The sequence below is a fragment of the Crassostrea angulata genome, chromosome 10, assembly GCF_025612915.1.
Source record: "Crassostrea angulata isolate pt1a10 chromosome 10, ASM2561291v2, whole genome shotgun sequence".
Taxonomy (NCBI): Eukaryota; Metazoa; Mollusca; class Bivalvia; order Ostreida; family Ostreidae; genus Magallana; species Magallana angulata.
This window is the reverse complement of record NC_069120.1, coordinates 28,008,340-28,025,625: the sequence shown is the minus strand read 5'-3', so window position 1 is coordinate 28,025,625 and position 17,286 is coordinate 28,008,340. Positions and strand designations below refer to the sequence as shown.

Genomic DNA, 17,286 nt, shown 5'->3' with positions numbered 1-17,286 from the left:
TTTTTTGATATCAGAAAATCGATTTTTTTTATATCAGAAAATGGATCGTATTTTCTGATATCAAGAATTCGAATTTTTGATATCAAAAAATCATTTCCTGATATCAGAAATTCGAATTCTTGATATCAAAAAATCATTTTCTGATATCAGAAAATACCTCAAAAATATTAAAACGGCGCCCCATAGAGTATATGCACATCAGAAATCCAAATACTCTGCCATTTGCATGATGGCTTTTATGATATTTTTGACTTTTTTAATCTCATTTAAACTTGTTAGTAATTCTTACAGCATTAATCATTTGATCCAGCTCATTTAATCTACATGCATGAGCCTAGAACCATAGAATTGCTTAGTAGAAAATATGGACTATGTCAAAGCCCTAGCTGACATAAGAAATGTGTTAATCTGGTAATTAAAGCTACCAAACCTGCAAGAGAGCAAGAAAGTTGGATAGAAACAAGGATTTTAAAATAAGATTGCTTGTATTTATTCATAAGCTACAGTTAAAAAAATATGTTGCTTGGTAGCCAGTACCAGATAGAATTTAGGCTTTATGTGTGCACGTGTGTAATGTGAGCATTAAGGGCTGATATATGGCAGCACAGTTGATGTGCTATTGCATCATGAACAATACAGACCAACAACAACATTATACGTGTTACAAATATAACATGTATATTTGTTATAATTCTATTTCAGTCTCTAATTCTGTCTCTATTTCAGTGGAATCATTAAAATTGTTGTGGCTCAATTTTCATGTATTCATGGCTAGCCCTCATCAATGAATTTACATCCTCAACAAAAAATAATCATGAAAGTTTAAATTTTCCTACTGAAACTGAAAACCGATGCATTCACAAAATTATATCCCCACGAATAAGCTTTAACTCACAACCCATGAAAATTAGCCCCCATGAAATTAAATGATTCTACAGTATAATTTTCACAAGATGTGATATTTTTTTGTTAATGGTTTACTCTTTATTTCTTTTCAGACTGTCCTTTTTAAAGCTGTTTTCACATATCAACCACTTGTGTATATAACAAGTAATTAAATTGCTCAATTTCATTGTTGTTAGATAACCTAGCTACCATCTGTATTATGTATATATATATACACTGTTCTTATTATGTGGGTGTACTACAGGCAGTATACATGTATAATGTATGTATTACAGTGTGTTCAATGCTTTTTTTTTTTTTTTTTTACATTTTTTCTAGATGACAAGTCAATCATTTAAGGAATTTTTTGCTATATTTACAAGTTTGTTATGGGAGAGTTTTGAATTTCACAAAATTTTATACTTGCACAGTCTAGTAGAGGTACCTCTATGGGAAAATTCAAACGGGTTAACATTTGCTATAAAGCCACAGTGTTTCACATACCAAAAAAAACCTTGAAATTTGTGGAGACAAAAAAATTGCGCTAATTTTGACTGATAAACATTATTTTCTTTTAACTCATTTTGTGGAAATAATTAATACCATATCCAGAATTTTCCAGTGGAGTTTTTGATGTGCAGGTATGCACAAATATATACTGCTTAAGTGAAAATACACTTTTAATTACTGTATTATGGATTTTATTGCAAGTGTGCAGCACAGATTGTACATTAAAGAACACAAAAACTTTGAGTGTGTATTATTGAGTTTTTTGTCTGATTGTTTTTATTCATGTCATTTGAACCATTTTTTACTTATCTTCATTCTTACTATCTTAATTTTTGACTCTTACACCAATGTGTTTCATTGAGCAATTTGAGTTTTATAATGGAGGCAAAACTTGATATTTTAGGGCTCGATACATTTTCTCTTAGAATTTTTGAATGGAAGTTCAATGTTGAAGATTATATATACAAATTAACGATGTTTCCCAAATATTACATTTTATGTAATACACAAACAAAATGGTATTAGTTATTTTAGATACTTTTTCTTGCAAGTGCTTTTTTATGTTTCCAAGATTAATATGCCTATATTTTTCAACAGAACTCCATTTTATATTGTTTGACATTCCATTTATATCTATTATAGTTACATGTATTTGTTAATTTTTCTAAACAAATGATAAGAATGTTGTTTAAAATATGTTTTCATATTTGATTTTTTTTTATTAATACATCCACAAGTATAATTTTTAACAACAAAATGTTGAATTTAAAAAAAAAAATTTATATGCACTTACATGTTCAATATATGTAAACTCATTCGGCAATACAATGCAACGATCTTTTTCAACAAAATGGCATAATTGTATCACATGTACTTAAAAATAAATTGGTTTGATGTGATTTTAATTTGAATACAGTGAAATGTGTTGTAATTTTTATTTATACATGGCAAAAGTCTTGCTGTAGGTCTGTAGCTCCAAGTCTGAAAATTTCAAATGGATAATCTTGGAGATCCTAGGTCATCCATCTGAATTTTTACAGACCTGCAGCTAGACACCAGGCATAAAATGGGTTTAATCATTGTGTTAATATCAAAGGATTTCTGGCCATCGTGACTGATGAATACTAGGTATTTTACAGACAAATAAATCTTGTATTGTGTATCGTAGAGGAGTGGATTTACAGGTGTCATTTTATTTATAATTAGATTGCAAAATAAATAGGATGTTGATTTGTCTCTTTATATGCTGGAAAATTTAAAGCCACTAAGTACACATGTATATTTTTCCTTCTTCTGAGGAAGTCCGAATATATTTAAACAGCCACTGACCAAATCGAATCAGAAACCTACCAGTTTCAATCAATTTGCACATGTATGAATATACCCATTCAATGATTGAACCCCAATGAGAGTTCAAAGTTCATCATAAGAAATGGATATAAACCAATTTCTTTGTTCTGAAGAATGCAGAGGCACTTGCTTCATTGCTATATAAATGAGGATAAAATTAAAATTAACTGTTTCTTACAATACAAACACAATCTGAAATCAACATACATTGGCATTACATACCGGTACACACACTCTAATATCTTACGTATTGGAACACTCGTCGGGTGGTGCTCTGTACATTTTGATGTTACAAATATAAAATACATGTATCAGAAAAGATAATCTTTTAAAAGCTATCTCCTTCCCCCACATTCTTTCATAATTGTGGAGTACATGTAAATGAAATAATATAAATTTTAAAGGCCGAGGTTTTTAACAGGGTGGTTTATATCAGGTACGATCAGGTTGGGGTGGAGCCTATATCGATAAAGGTGTGAAGCCCTGAGGGAAACACACTCTCTTGTGTGTACATGTCAATATACCGTACACGGGGTGTTAAAATGCTTTCAACAGAGTTTTTTTGATGATCTAGAAAAATATCGTATTTATATATGTACTTGGAAAAGCAGATTGTCAATCGTTGAGACGAATATAAAAGCATGAAATAACCGCGTGCGACATGGCCAACATCTTTTGTTTGTTTAAACAAGTTTCTGACGGGATCTAGTGAGAGTTTATTGCAATGTTTTATGCAATTTTAATCTATTCTTCTTCAAAAGATATTCTTGTACCATAAAATGTGTTTATTACACAGATTGAGGTATAGCAAATTCTCTGATATAGTGTAGTTTGGTCAAGTCCCAAGCAAAATTCGTGACAAATTCTTGTAAAATTCAGTTAAAACGAACTCGGTTATAACAAATTTATGTAACTTTACTAGAACCGAGTTTTATGGTATACATATCTTCATATTTGTAATGTAAAAATATTTAAAGTTTTTATACATCCATGTACCTGTATATACCGGTATAAATGAAGACTTTATATATAGATCATGATTAATTTTATTGAAGTATTGCACACAAAAATGCATAATTAAAACAAAGGGAAAAATCATTCACCCCTTTCAAATATTCTAAAGTTCATAAAACCTCTCATATTAAAATCAATTTTGTACATGGAAAATAATGCATTATGATAAGGACATAGTAAAATATGTAATTGTCAATAAGAATCCTACTAGAGGTTCAAATGATTGAACTAACTCCTGATATAAAGTAGTGTTTCCAACTGAACTGATTACGAATCACAGTCACTTGTCTTCACCAGCCCATTCCTCTCTAGCTCTGACCCTTTTCTTTACAACATATTGTCTTTTGATTACCAAGGTGGGGTCATTGGTTGGGGGTTCTGTAGGTATGACATCACAACAGCTGATATTGACAACCTACAGATAGAAATTAACAGTACTGAAATTATAACTTAGTTTAGTGTAAATCAAACTTTCTTATAAGGTGACTGTAATTTCATATTTTTGCTTTCAGATTAGCTTACCAACATCATGTATTATATTATGTAATTCACTTTTGACTTTTATATCAACGAATAACATTAATTGTCTGCTAAATCTTTCAAACTACTGGGTAATATAATTATGTAAACTAAAATTCAGCAATGAATCTGGCCATTTACATATTTTTTGTAATTAATCAGAAATGCTTTCAAACTCCAGCTCAACTTCATGTCAAAGAATTTTAAGAATATAATAATTGCTGTAGAGGATCAGGTTGAAAGGAGCATTATAACTGTCTTACAAAAACCTGACCAAGAACAGAGCAAAAGTGTCAACAGCAAATAACAGCTAAGCTTTATAACATGAAAAAAAATCCTTTGTTAAAAATAAACAATCGGCTTTTCATTATGAAAATTCATTTTGCATTATTAACATTTCATGAAATAATAATTTGGTGTGAAGTATTATAAATGTTGTCGTAATGAATTTTCAAAAGTCATTCCTAACCAAACTTGATTGTCTTATGAAACATAGCCCAGCAACTACTTACATAAAGCTACTTAGCATCTGTTTGGTGTCTTCTGAAGTCCTTGCGTTGGCAAAACTGATGAAGGAACAATACACTGCAGCCCAGGCACACCATTTCAACTTAAAAGAAAATTGTATTCACTAAATTAACCAACTCCGTAGATTATAAAGCATCAATTGATAATTGAGTGTTTTATATGTATCCATGCTTGTACTATGAGATTCTTATTATTTTCATTGGGAGTGAATAAATAAACTACTTTGAAATTGAGTCTTGCATATAAAATTCTTCATTTTAATATACATTCAATGATCTTTAATATAACTAAAAAAAAATTTAAATTCTCAAAAATGATTTTTTTTTGTATTCTCTTACCTTCATCATAAGTCCACACATACTGAAAATCATTCCAAGGAGATTCATGTAGTCTGGGGTAGGATCATCTGATGGAGTCCCAGCTTGTGGGGGTTTATACCTATATATATCACAATAAAATACAGGTGTGAAATCTTCATTAATCAAAATAAACTATTGATTTTTTTAATTCTACAATTGGTATTGTTGTTTAAAAATTCCAATTGTTAACCATTACACAGCAGTAATTTTTGGGAGTTGATTTTTAATCAACTCTCCTATGCAGTCACTCGGACAAACCGAAAGTGAAACAGTGTTTGGACAGCAGCACAAATCATTGCTCCTGACAAGACTTAGTTCTTAAAAATAATTGATGAATTCGATGTAATGTATGCTAAAGCATTGTTTTTCAAGGAAACTCATTTACAAATACCTTAAAAATAGTCAGATTTTAAATGGTACGAACAATTTAAATATTTTTTGTAGTCGTATGTATTCCTACGCCAGAGTTCAATATAGTCTCGTTCAACTCGACGCTCGGTTGTCTCCGTAAACCCTTGTCGGAGATTTACGGTGTCAGCCGAGCGTTTGGTTGAACGAGACTAGAGTTCAATATTGCTTGGATCCATACAATTTTCGAGAAATATTTCTATTACTGAGACATAGTTTGATTGAATTAATTTTATCTTTAAATATTATTTAACATGATTCATATGGAGGTTTCTCGACATTCTAGTCGAAAAAGTTAAAAAATTCATATTATAAAAATATGCGTAATTCAAATTACAAACTACGTATACATGTACTTTTCATGCAAAATTACATATCATTGATTTTAAAATAAATAAACATCGACAAAATCAACTCCCGTCAGTTCTTCAGTACTTTGATTAAGTAAATGTAGTGGATGGTTCAAGCAGAGAAATAAATTAAATAACAGTCATTATTATTTATGTCTCTGGTTCAAGTCATGAATTTCTTTTAAATATTTTATTTTAGAAAAAATTCATTCTTTGAAAATCGGTTCAGAAACAAAATTTAATGATTTTGGTTTTAATGAAATACTCACTGAAAAGGAATAATGACAATTTCGACATTAACAAGGCAGCGTCACCAAGCTTGAATTTCCTCGATGCACGTTTGTATTCGGGCCATAACACAAGTATAATTCAAAACTTACACATCAGATTGTTTCTATGTAAAGAGGTTTAACTAACACAGATATGATGGCATTTCTACACCTACCTTACTATCTTGTTTGGTCTCCTCGGGTCTTGATGATTTGTAAGCGTACTCATCTTGTTGGTTATTATGGACCGGAAGCGGTATCAGACAATTTCATAATGAATAGGTTGTACGCGAGACTTTTCTACTCGACAAACAGCAACGTGAGGGACCGTTTAAATTTTTAGTTTTTGGGTGTTTTTTTTTTTTTTGGTTTTTCTTTTTGCTTTATCCAAAAATAATAGTTGTAATTACTCACTTGCCACAAGTTCGCAACAAATTATTTTTTATATCAAAATATACATTGACCCTATGGTCAGAAATTAGTCCCGATATGTTTACCTCTTTCTATCTGTAACCAGTGACATTGGTTACATCGGTGACAATGCTTGGTTATGAATAATTTTCAAACTTTGATGTACTTGTGACAGTTACACTAGTGTCTACTGGTAACATTGGTTACAAAATAGGGTTAGGTTTGGCAGCCCGGTTAGGGTTAGGATTAGGTGTTACGGTTAGTTAATGTAGGATTAGGGTTAGGATAACCATTGTAACCAGTGTTACCAATGTAACCAAATAAAAAAAGACCCCTGTAAATCATGAAAATGACTGTCACCACTGTTACCCTTTGTCATCAAGAGAATATAGCTGTTATCATTATTACTGGATGAAATTAAACCATCCAGCGGAAAGAAAATAAATAGTTTTGACATAGGTTATGTTACTTTTGTCACCAGAAATCAGTGCCTTGTTACTGGTTACAAATGAAATGGGGTAAAAGTCTGGGCCTCCCCCGGTGCTACGTAAACCTGTTGAAAGTTTTTACAAAGGTTGTTATAAAATTTCAGAATTGATGAAATTGTTACATTTTTTATTTTTCAAAGAAATAAAGGAAATACTAAATGACTTTGTTGTATTGTGTTAGTCGATTTTGTTGTGGCGTTTTTGTCACCAGGCTTCTATAACTTTTTGTGGCGTTTAGACATAAATAAAGTTACCTTTTTAATCCTTTCACACCTTAATTAAATTTGTTCTGTTGTATTTTCAGCAACTATTCCTAGACATCTCCGCTGTTTAAGACTGTGACAAAGGCGTCATTAAATCACACAGACGCACCAATATGACCTTATAAAGGAAATTATCATGTTTTACTTTGTCGTTTAATTTTGTTCTATAAACCACGAAGAGAGTAAATTGCAGAAAAAATAAAATCGTACTAAATCATATCAAATAAATATCCGAAAGTGCATGCAATCTCGACTTGCATTTCTACAATAATGTTTGCTAGCTCTAACTAGTGTGTTTATTAACAAAAGTTAAAGATTATCAAAATAGCGTCCTCTCTAATACGCCAGGTTAGCTAAACATGAAAAATCTACCAGACCAGGGACTTTGGATCGTCCAGAAACTACCTGTAAACAAAACACACCAGGATGATAACGTTGAACAAGGCACGTAGCATCGTTTTGAAAGTTGGGGGGGGGGGGGGGGGGCAGATCGACGTACCGGAAATTCTTGACATGCAAAATGCAAAACATTACGCCAATCTTAAAATCCTTATCCGTGGGGAGGGAGGGGAAGGGTATAGGAGGCAGTAATGTAAAACTCGAATGAATTACTTTAAACAAGAAAGGTATATATGGCAATGTTCAAATTCTTACTCCATGGGGTGTGTGTGTGTGTGTGTGGGGGGGGGGGGGGAGGGCAGGCCTCCCCCTATGCTATACGTATACTTGCTGAAAGTTTTTATAAGGCTGTTAAAAAAATTCAGAATTGATAAAAATGTTTCATTTTTTATATTGCAAAGAAACAAATTAAAGGAAATTGGTTTCCCTCTTGTCAATTTCCACGAGAAAATATAATGAGACTAATCAATAAACATCACTGCTGTCGAATGTTTTTTATGGTACATGTAGTAATGTTTAATTTTCATTAATTAAAGAATCTGTCTGTTAAGAAATACATGTGGCCTAATTAACTTAACTTAATTATTAAATACTTTGTTATCGATAAATCGTTTAATCAGCGTTATTCAGCTTTCCAACTCCATTAATTAAGACATAAGAAACAAAATAAAAATTTATTTATAACAGTCTGCCTTAGATTTGATATTAAGCTATAAGTTAAATTTTTGTAGTCCTCTGTCCCGTGGACTTTAATAATCAGAATTCAGAGAATATTTCAAAATTTCTTGTACGTGTGATTAATAATGTTCAGTCAAACTGGCCGGACAGGCTGATCCGATTGGTTAGAAAACTTTAGGCTCATTATCCCTTATTCATTTTTGTGGAGTGAATGGAAATCATAGTTGCAGAAATCAATAACAATGTCATGTTGTAAAATTTGAAATTACCGGGTGGCAATAAATACAAAATGTACAACATGACAATTACTTTTAAAATGCTTGCACAACTTTATCACACTTAATAGTGGAATAAAGTTTGATACGATTTTTAAAAAAATCTATGAAATGGAATGATTAAGTCATTACGTAATACGGGGTTATCTCTCTTATAAGAAAGTCTGTGCACCTTAACAAACTTCAGAATTTGACCTTAAGCTTTGTTTTGATAAATAAAAATAATCAGAATTAATAACAATAATAAATAAATAAATAAATAAATAAAGCAACATATGAAGGTGAGAAGGGGAAATCTGAAAACCTTTGTCTTACTTATCGGTAGAGAGAATGCAGTAACTGGAGAGTATGTCAAATTAGCCTTTATTATTCCATAAGTTTGCATCTGGCAAGTATAATAGTACCAGTACTATAAAAGACTGCTAAAGTATATAATGTTTGCACAAAAAGAAGAATATATTGTTTCATTTTTTATAAATCTTTTCCTGCCTACCAAGAAAATTTTGTTAATTTTCTTTTTAATGTGCATGTACTAGAATTCTAAGCTTATATTTCTAATATATCATCACAGAAGCTTGACAGTGCCAGTAATGTGTATTGCTTTTATGAAATAAAAAAAAAAATGAAAACACAATAACTTATAATACAAATTGCAACTATTAAAATAAGTTATCACACAAAATCCAGTTTATTAACAATAAATTCATTCTAGCACATTATCAGAACCAGATAATGATCACTGTAGATACTTGTACACTGACACTGTGTCTCTGGTATATTGTCCCACATGGAGATTGTTCTCATCATCAACACACAGACCACGGGCAGCTATAGCTATCATTCCTTGTTGTTGTGTGAGTAGTAGATACAAGAACTGACCGTTCTGATCCAGAATATCAACTGTACAACCAATACCACCACAAACAATGATGTGACTGAGGAGATCAGTACAAATACCAAAGGGATAAAACTCTGACCCCTGACCTGTGTAGGAGAACCTGTGTTGTCCTGATTTATTCACCACCACTACAGCTCCTTTGTTTAAGTCTGATACACAGATATCACTATTGATGTTTTCTGTGATGTAGTGTGGATCACCATACAGTTCCTGTCCTTTGTTGTCTCTCTGTATGTTCTGTATTTCTTCTCCTGTCTTGTTGTACCTGGTGACTTTAGCCAGCTCTTCATCCTTTATCATCCCCACCAGTATGTCCCCGTTGATGTGAGAGGAGTATATGCTGAATGGTTTCCAGTCTCCTGTTTTAATGAATTCAGTGATTATATTATCCAGTGTTATCCTATTGATGATTTTTTTCTTTTTGTCAGTAAAGATCAGATCCCCGTCCTGTGTGACTGTGTGGTAGCCTTGATGTCTACCATTGGTTTGTATCTTCTGTAGCTGATTCCCCTGTAGATCTGCTTGGACAAGGTTACCAATATGATCACTGGCCCAGAGTCTGCCTGATTTACCCAGTGATATATGATATACATTGTTAACACCTGGTACTGTGTACTCCCTGACCTCTGTGATAGAGGAAGACAGAGACAGTGTTTGTTTCATGTCAGATTTCTCTCTGTCTTGTTTCTTCTGTTTCTCTGTATATTTTAATTGTGTAGAGACAGTCTCCATGGGTTTTATTTCTCTGATCTCTGGTTTAGTGTCGGGAACAGTTACTCTACCCAGTAGTTTGGTGACATCCTCCTTGCTGTATTGACCAGCAGTAAATACTGGAGGGACTGGTCTGGTGGTCTCTGGTATGGGGTCTATTTTAAGATTCTTTGTAATTTCACTCATCAGGATTTGAAGATTTTTAGAAGAAAGGTAGCCATGGCATTTTTTTACAAGTTCATTAAGATAAGAAATGTAATCATTATACTTTTTGTCTTGGGAATTTAATAGCTGAAGGAGAGATTTTTCTTGTTCGTTGAGTTGTTTTATATTATCTGATGTCACGGCATCCACCATACTTTTAAGAGACTCTGCTTCGGCCCTCATGGATGTGCGTATGCTTTCCATAATCTTCTTTATTTCTGTAGAATCTGTTTTTGTGGATTTAAGCAAATCCTGTGAAGTTGGGAGGAAATATTCTTCAATTTTATTGATTTCATTCAGGCAAATGGCACATTTTTCTGCATACACTGTTTCTAAATCTATAAATATGTGTCTGCCATGGTCTTTCATCGCACATTTGGAACAAACAGGAACCTGACATTGCTCACAAAGCATGTCTACATATCGGTTTACATGGGTTTGGCATTTAACTTCTGGAAGTGGTCTTTGGCGTTGTTGGTAAGGGACCACTTCATGGTTCTTGGTATCCGGACTTTTCTGATGTTCATCTCTGCATTGTTCACACATTTGTCGGTGACAAGGATTGCAGTAAAACTGACAGTTTTTCTCACAGTCTTCAGTACCACACACCAAATAGTGCTGGGCTGTGAGTGGTATTTGGGATTTGGAAAATGCCATCTGTAAAGATTGTTTATTGAAATAGAGTTCTTCAGTTAACAATATCATGGCTGATATATTTTGTGCAAGTCATCCAGAACAGAGTAAAAATTTGGATATATATATTGTATTTTTGTACCAAGAACCATTATAAATTCTTGGTGGCTCAAATCAAAAGTTTTTTTTATAGGTACCATCCTCACAATGTCAGGGGTCCTGAGTCCACTCGTGACCGTGGAACGGCCACGAGTGGACTCAGGACCCCTGACATTGTGAGAACGGCCACGAGTGGACTCAGGACCCCTGACATTGTGAGGATGGAAGCTGAGAAAAATTGTTTATATATATCATAGCTAGATTTCAGTTGTCTGATATAGTGTTTCCACATTAAAATTTATGTTGCTAAGAATTGATCATGCTTAAACCTTGCTTTATATTTAAAAAGAAAAAGAAAAAGACACCTTGACACTATATAAAACTGAAATAATATTTTCCCCAACATGTTTTTATTTTACCATTTACCATTTGAGCTGTTCCACAGGTATACATGAATTGAACTGAACTTTATTTATTTTACAACGATTGATAAACAAGTTCTACAACTTATATTAATATCTCTCGTTGGCACGGATGTCAGCGCGAGGGGGTCATTGTTGTGGGAAGAAGCCGGAGTACCCGGAGTGTACCCACGTGTCCAAGCGGGCGACCGTGGTACCCTATCACATACAACCATTGTCGATCAGGGGGGATCAAACTCGGGTCGCAGCGGTGGGAAGCGAGTGCATTGTCCACTACGCAACTTGGACACCTACCTACAGACATACATATTCACCCCCATTCCATATTTTTACTAATCATTTTTAAAATTTATTTTTTTACACAGTATATGTTCATTGAAAATTACTTAAACACAGCGTCTCTGTCGCAGTTTCTAGAGACAGGTTTACCTTATATTTAATTATGAGTACATGTATGGGCACGTTCATGTACGAGCACCTGTTACTAAAAGAGTTGATTTCGATCGTAGTCGCTCCGAAAATTAGCTTATAATAGTTATACTACCTTAGTTTTATCCTTCAACGCCATATACAGTTTATTACACATTTGGTTTTGTAATTTGTTCTTTCCTTATTATAAAATACCTAATTATTTACCTGTGCAATGGACAAAGTTCATACGAAAGACATTGGAATGCAAGATTTAAACGAGACTTCACGAGATTAGTAATTTACTTCCTTGATATGGATTACATGACATCACACAAACAGAGAGAGAGAGAGAGAGAGAGAGAGAGAGAGACAGAGAGAGAGACAGAGACAGAGAGAGAGAGAGAGCATGTAAACTTCATAAACATTTTTGTGGACCATCGAGTAAACATTGGCGTCCCTGGAATTTTAAAAAATTTGATGTTTTTTTCGTTTATGTTTTATGATTTCTCTGAAGAAGTAGACCATAGTTTTCATCATACAAAGACAACACCGGTGGGGTTTTTTTCTGTAATAAATGTTTACCCTATATAGTATAACAATAACTTTATAACATTAGGCCTATACTATGGGGCAAATTTTACCAGAAACGAGTGCCTGTTATGGACACTTTCCACTAAAAAACGTTTAATTCTTTTTTCAATGGTAGAGCTAAATATACCACCTTATACTACGATATGCGTATTCAATAGTAAAACGTTTTTTCCTAGATGAATTATTGATTTTTTATAAATATTTATATGGAATCGAATTTTCATTGTCAATAAATTAATACCACATGATATAGAAACTTTAGCCTTATTTATTCGTTAATTTCATTTGTTTTACCTCGAACTAATTAATAAAAGAGTGAAATAAATATATATCATTCATATTATACGCAAATTCTTCTAGTAGCTATAATACTTAGAAAAACAATTCTGAATAATCTTTAAATGTGAAATACATTTTCCAAATTTTAAAAAGCAACTTTTACTAATTTTGTTTTCCAACGAAAATCATTATTTATGCACTATTCATGTCACTAAAAAATAAAATTAACGGAATAATAATACCCCCCCCCCCCCCCAACAAAAAAAACAAAACTTTATGAAGTTAATAAAAAAACGATGTTTTTCGATTTGTTTTTATACTGACATGTACACGTATGTATAGTAGTAAAGCTATATATAAGTTAGCTATTTGGATCAAAGTTTCCAAACAGACCATTCCAACCTGTTGGTAAGCATTTTTTGCACTTTTCCCGCTTTTTACAAGTCCGTAACCAGAATTGATAAAATTGTTACATTTTTATATTTCAAATAAATAAAGGAAATTGGTTTCCCTCTTGTCAATTTGCACGAGAAAAAATAATGAGACTAATCAATAAACATCACTGCTGTCGAATGTTTTTTATGGTACATGTATTAATGTTTAATTTTCATGAATTAAAGAATCTGTCTGTTAAGAAATACATTTGGCCATGCAATTGTAACTTAATTATTCTAAAATTTGTTATCGATAAATCGTTTATCCAGCGTTATTCAGCTTTCCAACTCCATTAATTAAGACACAAGGAACGTGTCTTAATTTATTTATAACAGTTTGCCTTAGATTTGATGTTAAGCTATAGATTGAATTTTTGCACGTCTTAATATTTTTTGTACCTTTGTCCTGGGGACTTAAATAATCAGAATTAAGAGTTTATCCCAAAATTTCTTGTACATGTAATTAATAATGATCATTCTAACTGGCCAGACAGGCTGATCCGATTGGTTAGAAAACTTTAGGCTCATTATCCCTTATTCATTTTTGTCGAGTGAATGGAAAAAATAGTTGCAGAAATCAATAACAATGTCATGTTGTAAAATTTGAATTTACCGGGTGACAATAAATACAAAAAATGTTTGCACAACTTCATCACACTTAGCGGAATAAAGTTTGACACGATTTTTAAAAAAAAAATCTATTAAAAGGACTGAGTAAGTCATTACGGGGTTACCTCTCTTATAAGAAAGTCTGTGCACCTTAACAAACTTTAGATTTTGACCTTTAGCTTTGTTTTAATAAATAAAAATAATCAGAATTAATAACAATGATTAATCAATAAATAAATAAAGGAACATATGAAGGTGAGAAGGGGAAATCTGAAAACCTTTGTCTTACTTATCGATAGAAAGATTGCAGTAACTGGAGAGTATGTCAAATTAGCCTTTATTATTCAACAAGTTTGCATCTGACCAGTATAATAGTACCAGTAATATAAAAGACTGCTAATAAAAGTATATTATGTTTGCACAAAAAGGAGAATATATTGTTTAATTTTTTATAAATCTTTTCCTGCCCACCAAGAATATTTTGTTAATTTTCTTTTTAATGTACATGTACAATACCTGTAGCTAGAATTCTAAGCTTATATATTACTAGTATATCATCACAGAAGCTTGACAGTGCCAGTAATGTGTACTGCTTTTATTAAATAAAAAAAAAATAAATACACATTAACTTATAATATAAATTGCAACTATTAAAATAGGTTATCAAACAAAATCCAGTTTATTAACAATAATATTAATTCATTCTAGCACATCATTATAACCAGATAATGATCACTGTAGATACTTGTACACCGTCACTGTGTTGGTGTTATATTGTCCCACAAGGAGATTGTTCTCATCATCCACACACAGACTACGAGGACCTATCATTCCTCGTTGTTCAGTGAGTAGTAGATACAAGAACTGACCGCCCTGATCCAGGATGTCAACTGTACTACCCATACCATTACAAACAATGATATGACCGAGGAGGTCAGTACAGATACCATAGGGATTAAACTTTGACCACTGACCTGTGTAGGAGAACATGTGTTGTCCTGATTTACTCACAACCACTACATCATATTTGTTTAAGTAATTTGATGTACAGATATCACCATTGATGTTTTCTGTGATGAAGTGTGGATACTTATACAGTTCCTGTCCTTTGTTGTCCCTCTGTATGTTCTGTATTTCTTTCCCTGTTTTGTTGTACCTGGTGACTTTTGCATCTCTACCCTTTATCATCCCCACCAGTATGTCCCCGTTGATGTGGGAGGAGTGTATGCTGAATGGTGTCCAGTCTCCTGTTTTAATGAATTCAGTGATTGTATTATCCACTGTTATCCTATTGATGACTTTGTTCTTGTTGTCAGTAAAGAGCAGATCCCCGTCCTGTGTGACTGTGTGGTAGCCTTGATATCTACCATTGGTTTGTATCTTCTGTAGCTGATTCCCCTGTAAATCTATTTGGACAAGGTTACCATTATTGTCACTGATCCAGAGTCTGCCTGATTTACCCAGTGATATATGATATACATTGTGAACACCTGGTACTGTGTACTCCCTGACCTTGGTGACAGAGGAAGACAGAGACAGTGTTTGTTTCACGTCAGATTTCTCTCTGTCTTGTTTCCTCTGTTTCTCTGCAGGTTTCAATTGTGTAGCGAGACTCTCCATGGGTTTTATTTTTCTGATCTCTGGTTTAGTGTCAGGAACAATTACTCTACCCAGTAGTTTGGTGACATCCTCCTTGCTGTATTGACCAGCAGTAAATACTGGAGGGACTGGTTTGGTGGTCTCTGGTATGAGGTCTATTTTAAGATTCTTTGTAATTTCGTTCATAAGGATTTGAAGATTTTTAAAAGAAAGGTAGCCATGGCACTTTTTGACAAGTTCGTTAAGATAAGAAATGTAATCATTATACTTTTTGTCTTGAGAATTTAATAGCTGAAGAAGAGACTTTTCTTGTTCATTGACTTGTTTTATATTATCTGATGTCACGGCATCCACCATACCTTTCAAAGACTCTGCTTCGGCCCTCATGGATGTGCGTATGCTCTCCATAATCTTCTTTATTTCTGTAGAATCTGTTTTTGTTGATTTAAGCAAATCCTGTGAAGTTGGGAGGAAATATTCTTCAATTTTATTGATTTCATTCAGGCAAATGACACAATTTTCTGCATACACTGTTTCTAAATCTATAAATGTGTGTCTGCCATGGTCTTTGATTGCACATTTGGAACATACCGGAACTTGACATTGCTCACAAAGCATGTCTACATATCTGTTTACATGGATATGGCATTTTACTTCAGGAAGTTGTCTTTTGCGTTGTTGGTAAGGGACCACTTCATGGTTCTTTGTTTCTGAGCTCTTCTGATGTTCATCTCTGCATTGTTCACACAATGGTCGGTGACAAGGATTGCAGTAAAACTGACAGTTCTCCTCACAGTCTTCAGTACCACACACCAAATAGTGCTGGGCTGTGAATGGTATTTGGGATTTGGAAAATGCCATCTGTAAAGATTATTTCTTGAAGTAAAGTTCTACAGTTAACAATAGCATGGGTGGTATTTCATGCAGGTCATTTGAAACAACAGTTAATATACTTACAACAGAATAACAAGTAGACAGAAATCATTCAATCACTTAATTTTTTTGCAATCCTAAAGTAGAGTTTGGATATACTAGTATATTTAGGTACTGGAAAATCATTAAAAACCTCAATAGCTCAATTTCATTGATTTTTTGGGTACCCTTTAACCACAAATTATTTAACCCCCAATATATTACACCAGGTAAAACCCGGGCCATGCATTTTTTTTAAAGTACACCTTCAAAATCACATTCCAAAATACTGCATGCATTAGTCAGTGGTTTAAACATTGTAAGGGAATCTCTCTCTCTCTCTCTCTCTCTCTCTCTCTCTCTCTCTCTCTCTCTCTCTCTCTCTGAGTCACATCGATAACAAAGTAAAGATAAATTACAAGGTGGCCTCCACTAAGAATGAGATTGTTAATTGTTAAATGAAAATCGCTTAATCATAACGAATCTGTGGTAAATCTATTCATTGATTTAGATAGCTGCAGATCTGTAGTTTCCTGTCTAAAAAAAATCGGATGGACGACCTAGGAGCTCAGTGCCACCCATTGAAAAACGATGCACACGAGCACCTGTTCATCACAAACATACATGTACACTCTACAAAGATTGTTATATTACCTCAGTTTTATTCTTCAACAAGTTGGGAACAGTTACCCTAATGAGGAATGATTACACTAAACGGGAACTATTCCCCGTTTCAGTAATAATAACAATCCGCAAATGCGGCATTTTGAGGCGTTTT

General features: G+C 33.1%; 2 protein-coding genes and 1 pseudogene across 2 annotated transcripts; all 3 read right to left on the bottom strand.

Moving 5' to 3' along the window:
• Positions 1-3,772: 3,772 nt before the first annotated feature.
• On the bottom strand, positions 3,773-6,501 carry LOC128167011 (PAT complex subunit Asterix-like). The gene is made up of 4 exons (XM_052832500.1): positions 6,369-6,501; positions 5,145-5,244; positions 4,791-4,888; positions 3,773-4,174 (listed from the first exon to the last, which is right to left on the bottom strand). The coding sequence occupies exons 1-4, from the start codon at positions 6,419-6,421 to the stop codon at positions 4,108-4,110; spliced, it is 318 nt and encodes a 105-aa protein (XP_052688460.1). The 5' UTR covers positions 6,422-6,501; the 3' UTR covers positions 3,773-4,107.
• A 2,552-nt stretch (positions 6,502-9,053) lies between these two features.
• LOC128166419 (uncharacterized) lies at positions 9,054-12,370 on the bottom strand (annotated as a pseudogene).
• Positions 12,371-14,723: 2,353 nt separating this feature from the next.
• LOC128167077 (uncharacterized) lies at positions 14,724-17,286 on the bottom strand. The gene is made up of 2 exons (XM_052832595.1): positions 17,163-17,286; positions 14,724-16,457 (listed from the first exon to the last, which is right to left on the bottom strand). The coding sequence occupies exon 2, from the start codon at positions 16,455-16,457 to the stop codon at positions 14,730-14,732; it is 1,728 nt and encodes a 575-aa protein (XP_052688555.1). The 5' UTR covers positions 17,163-17,286; the 3' UTR covers positions 14,724-14,729.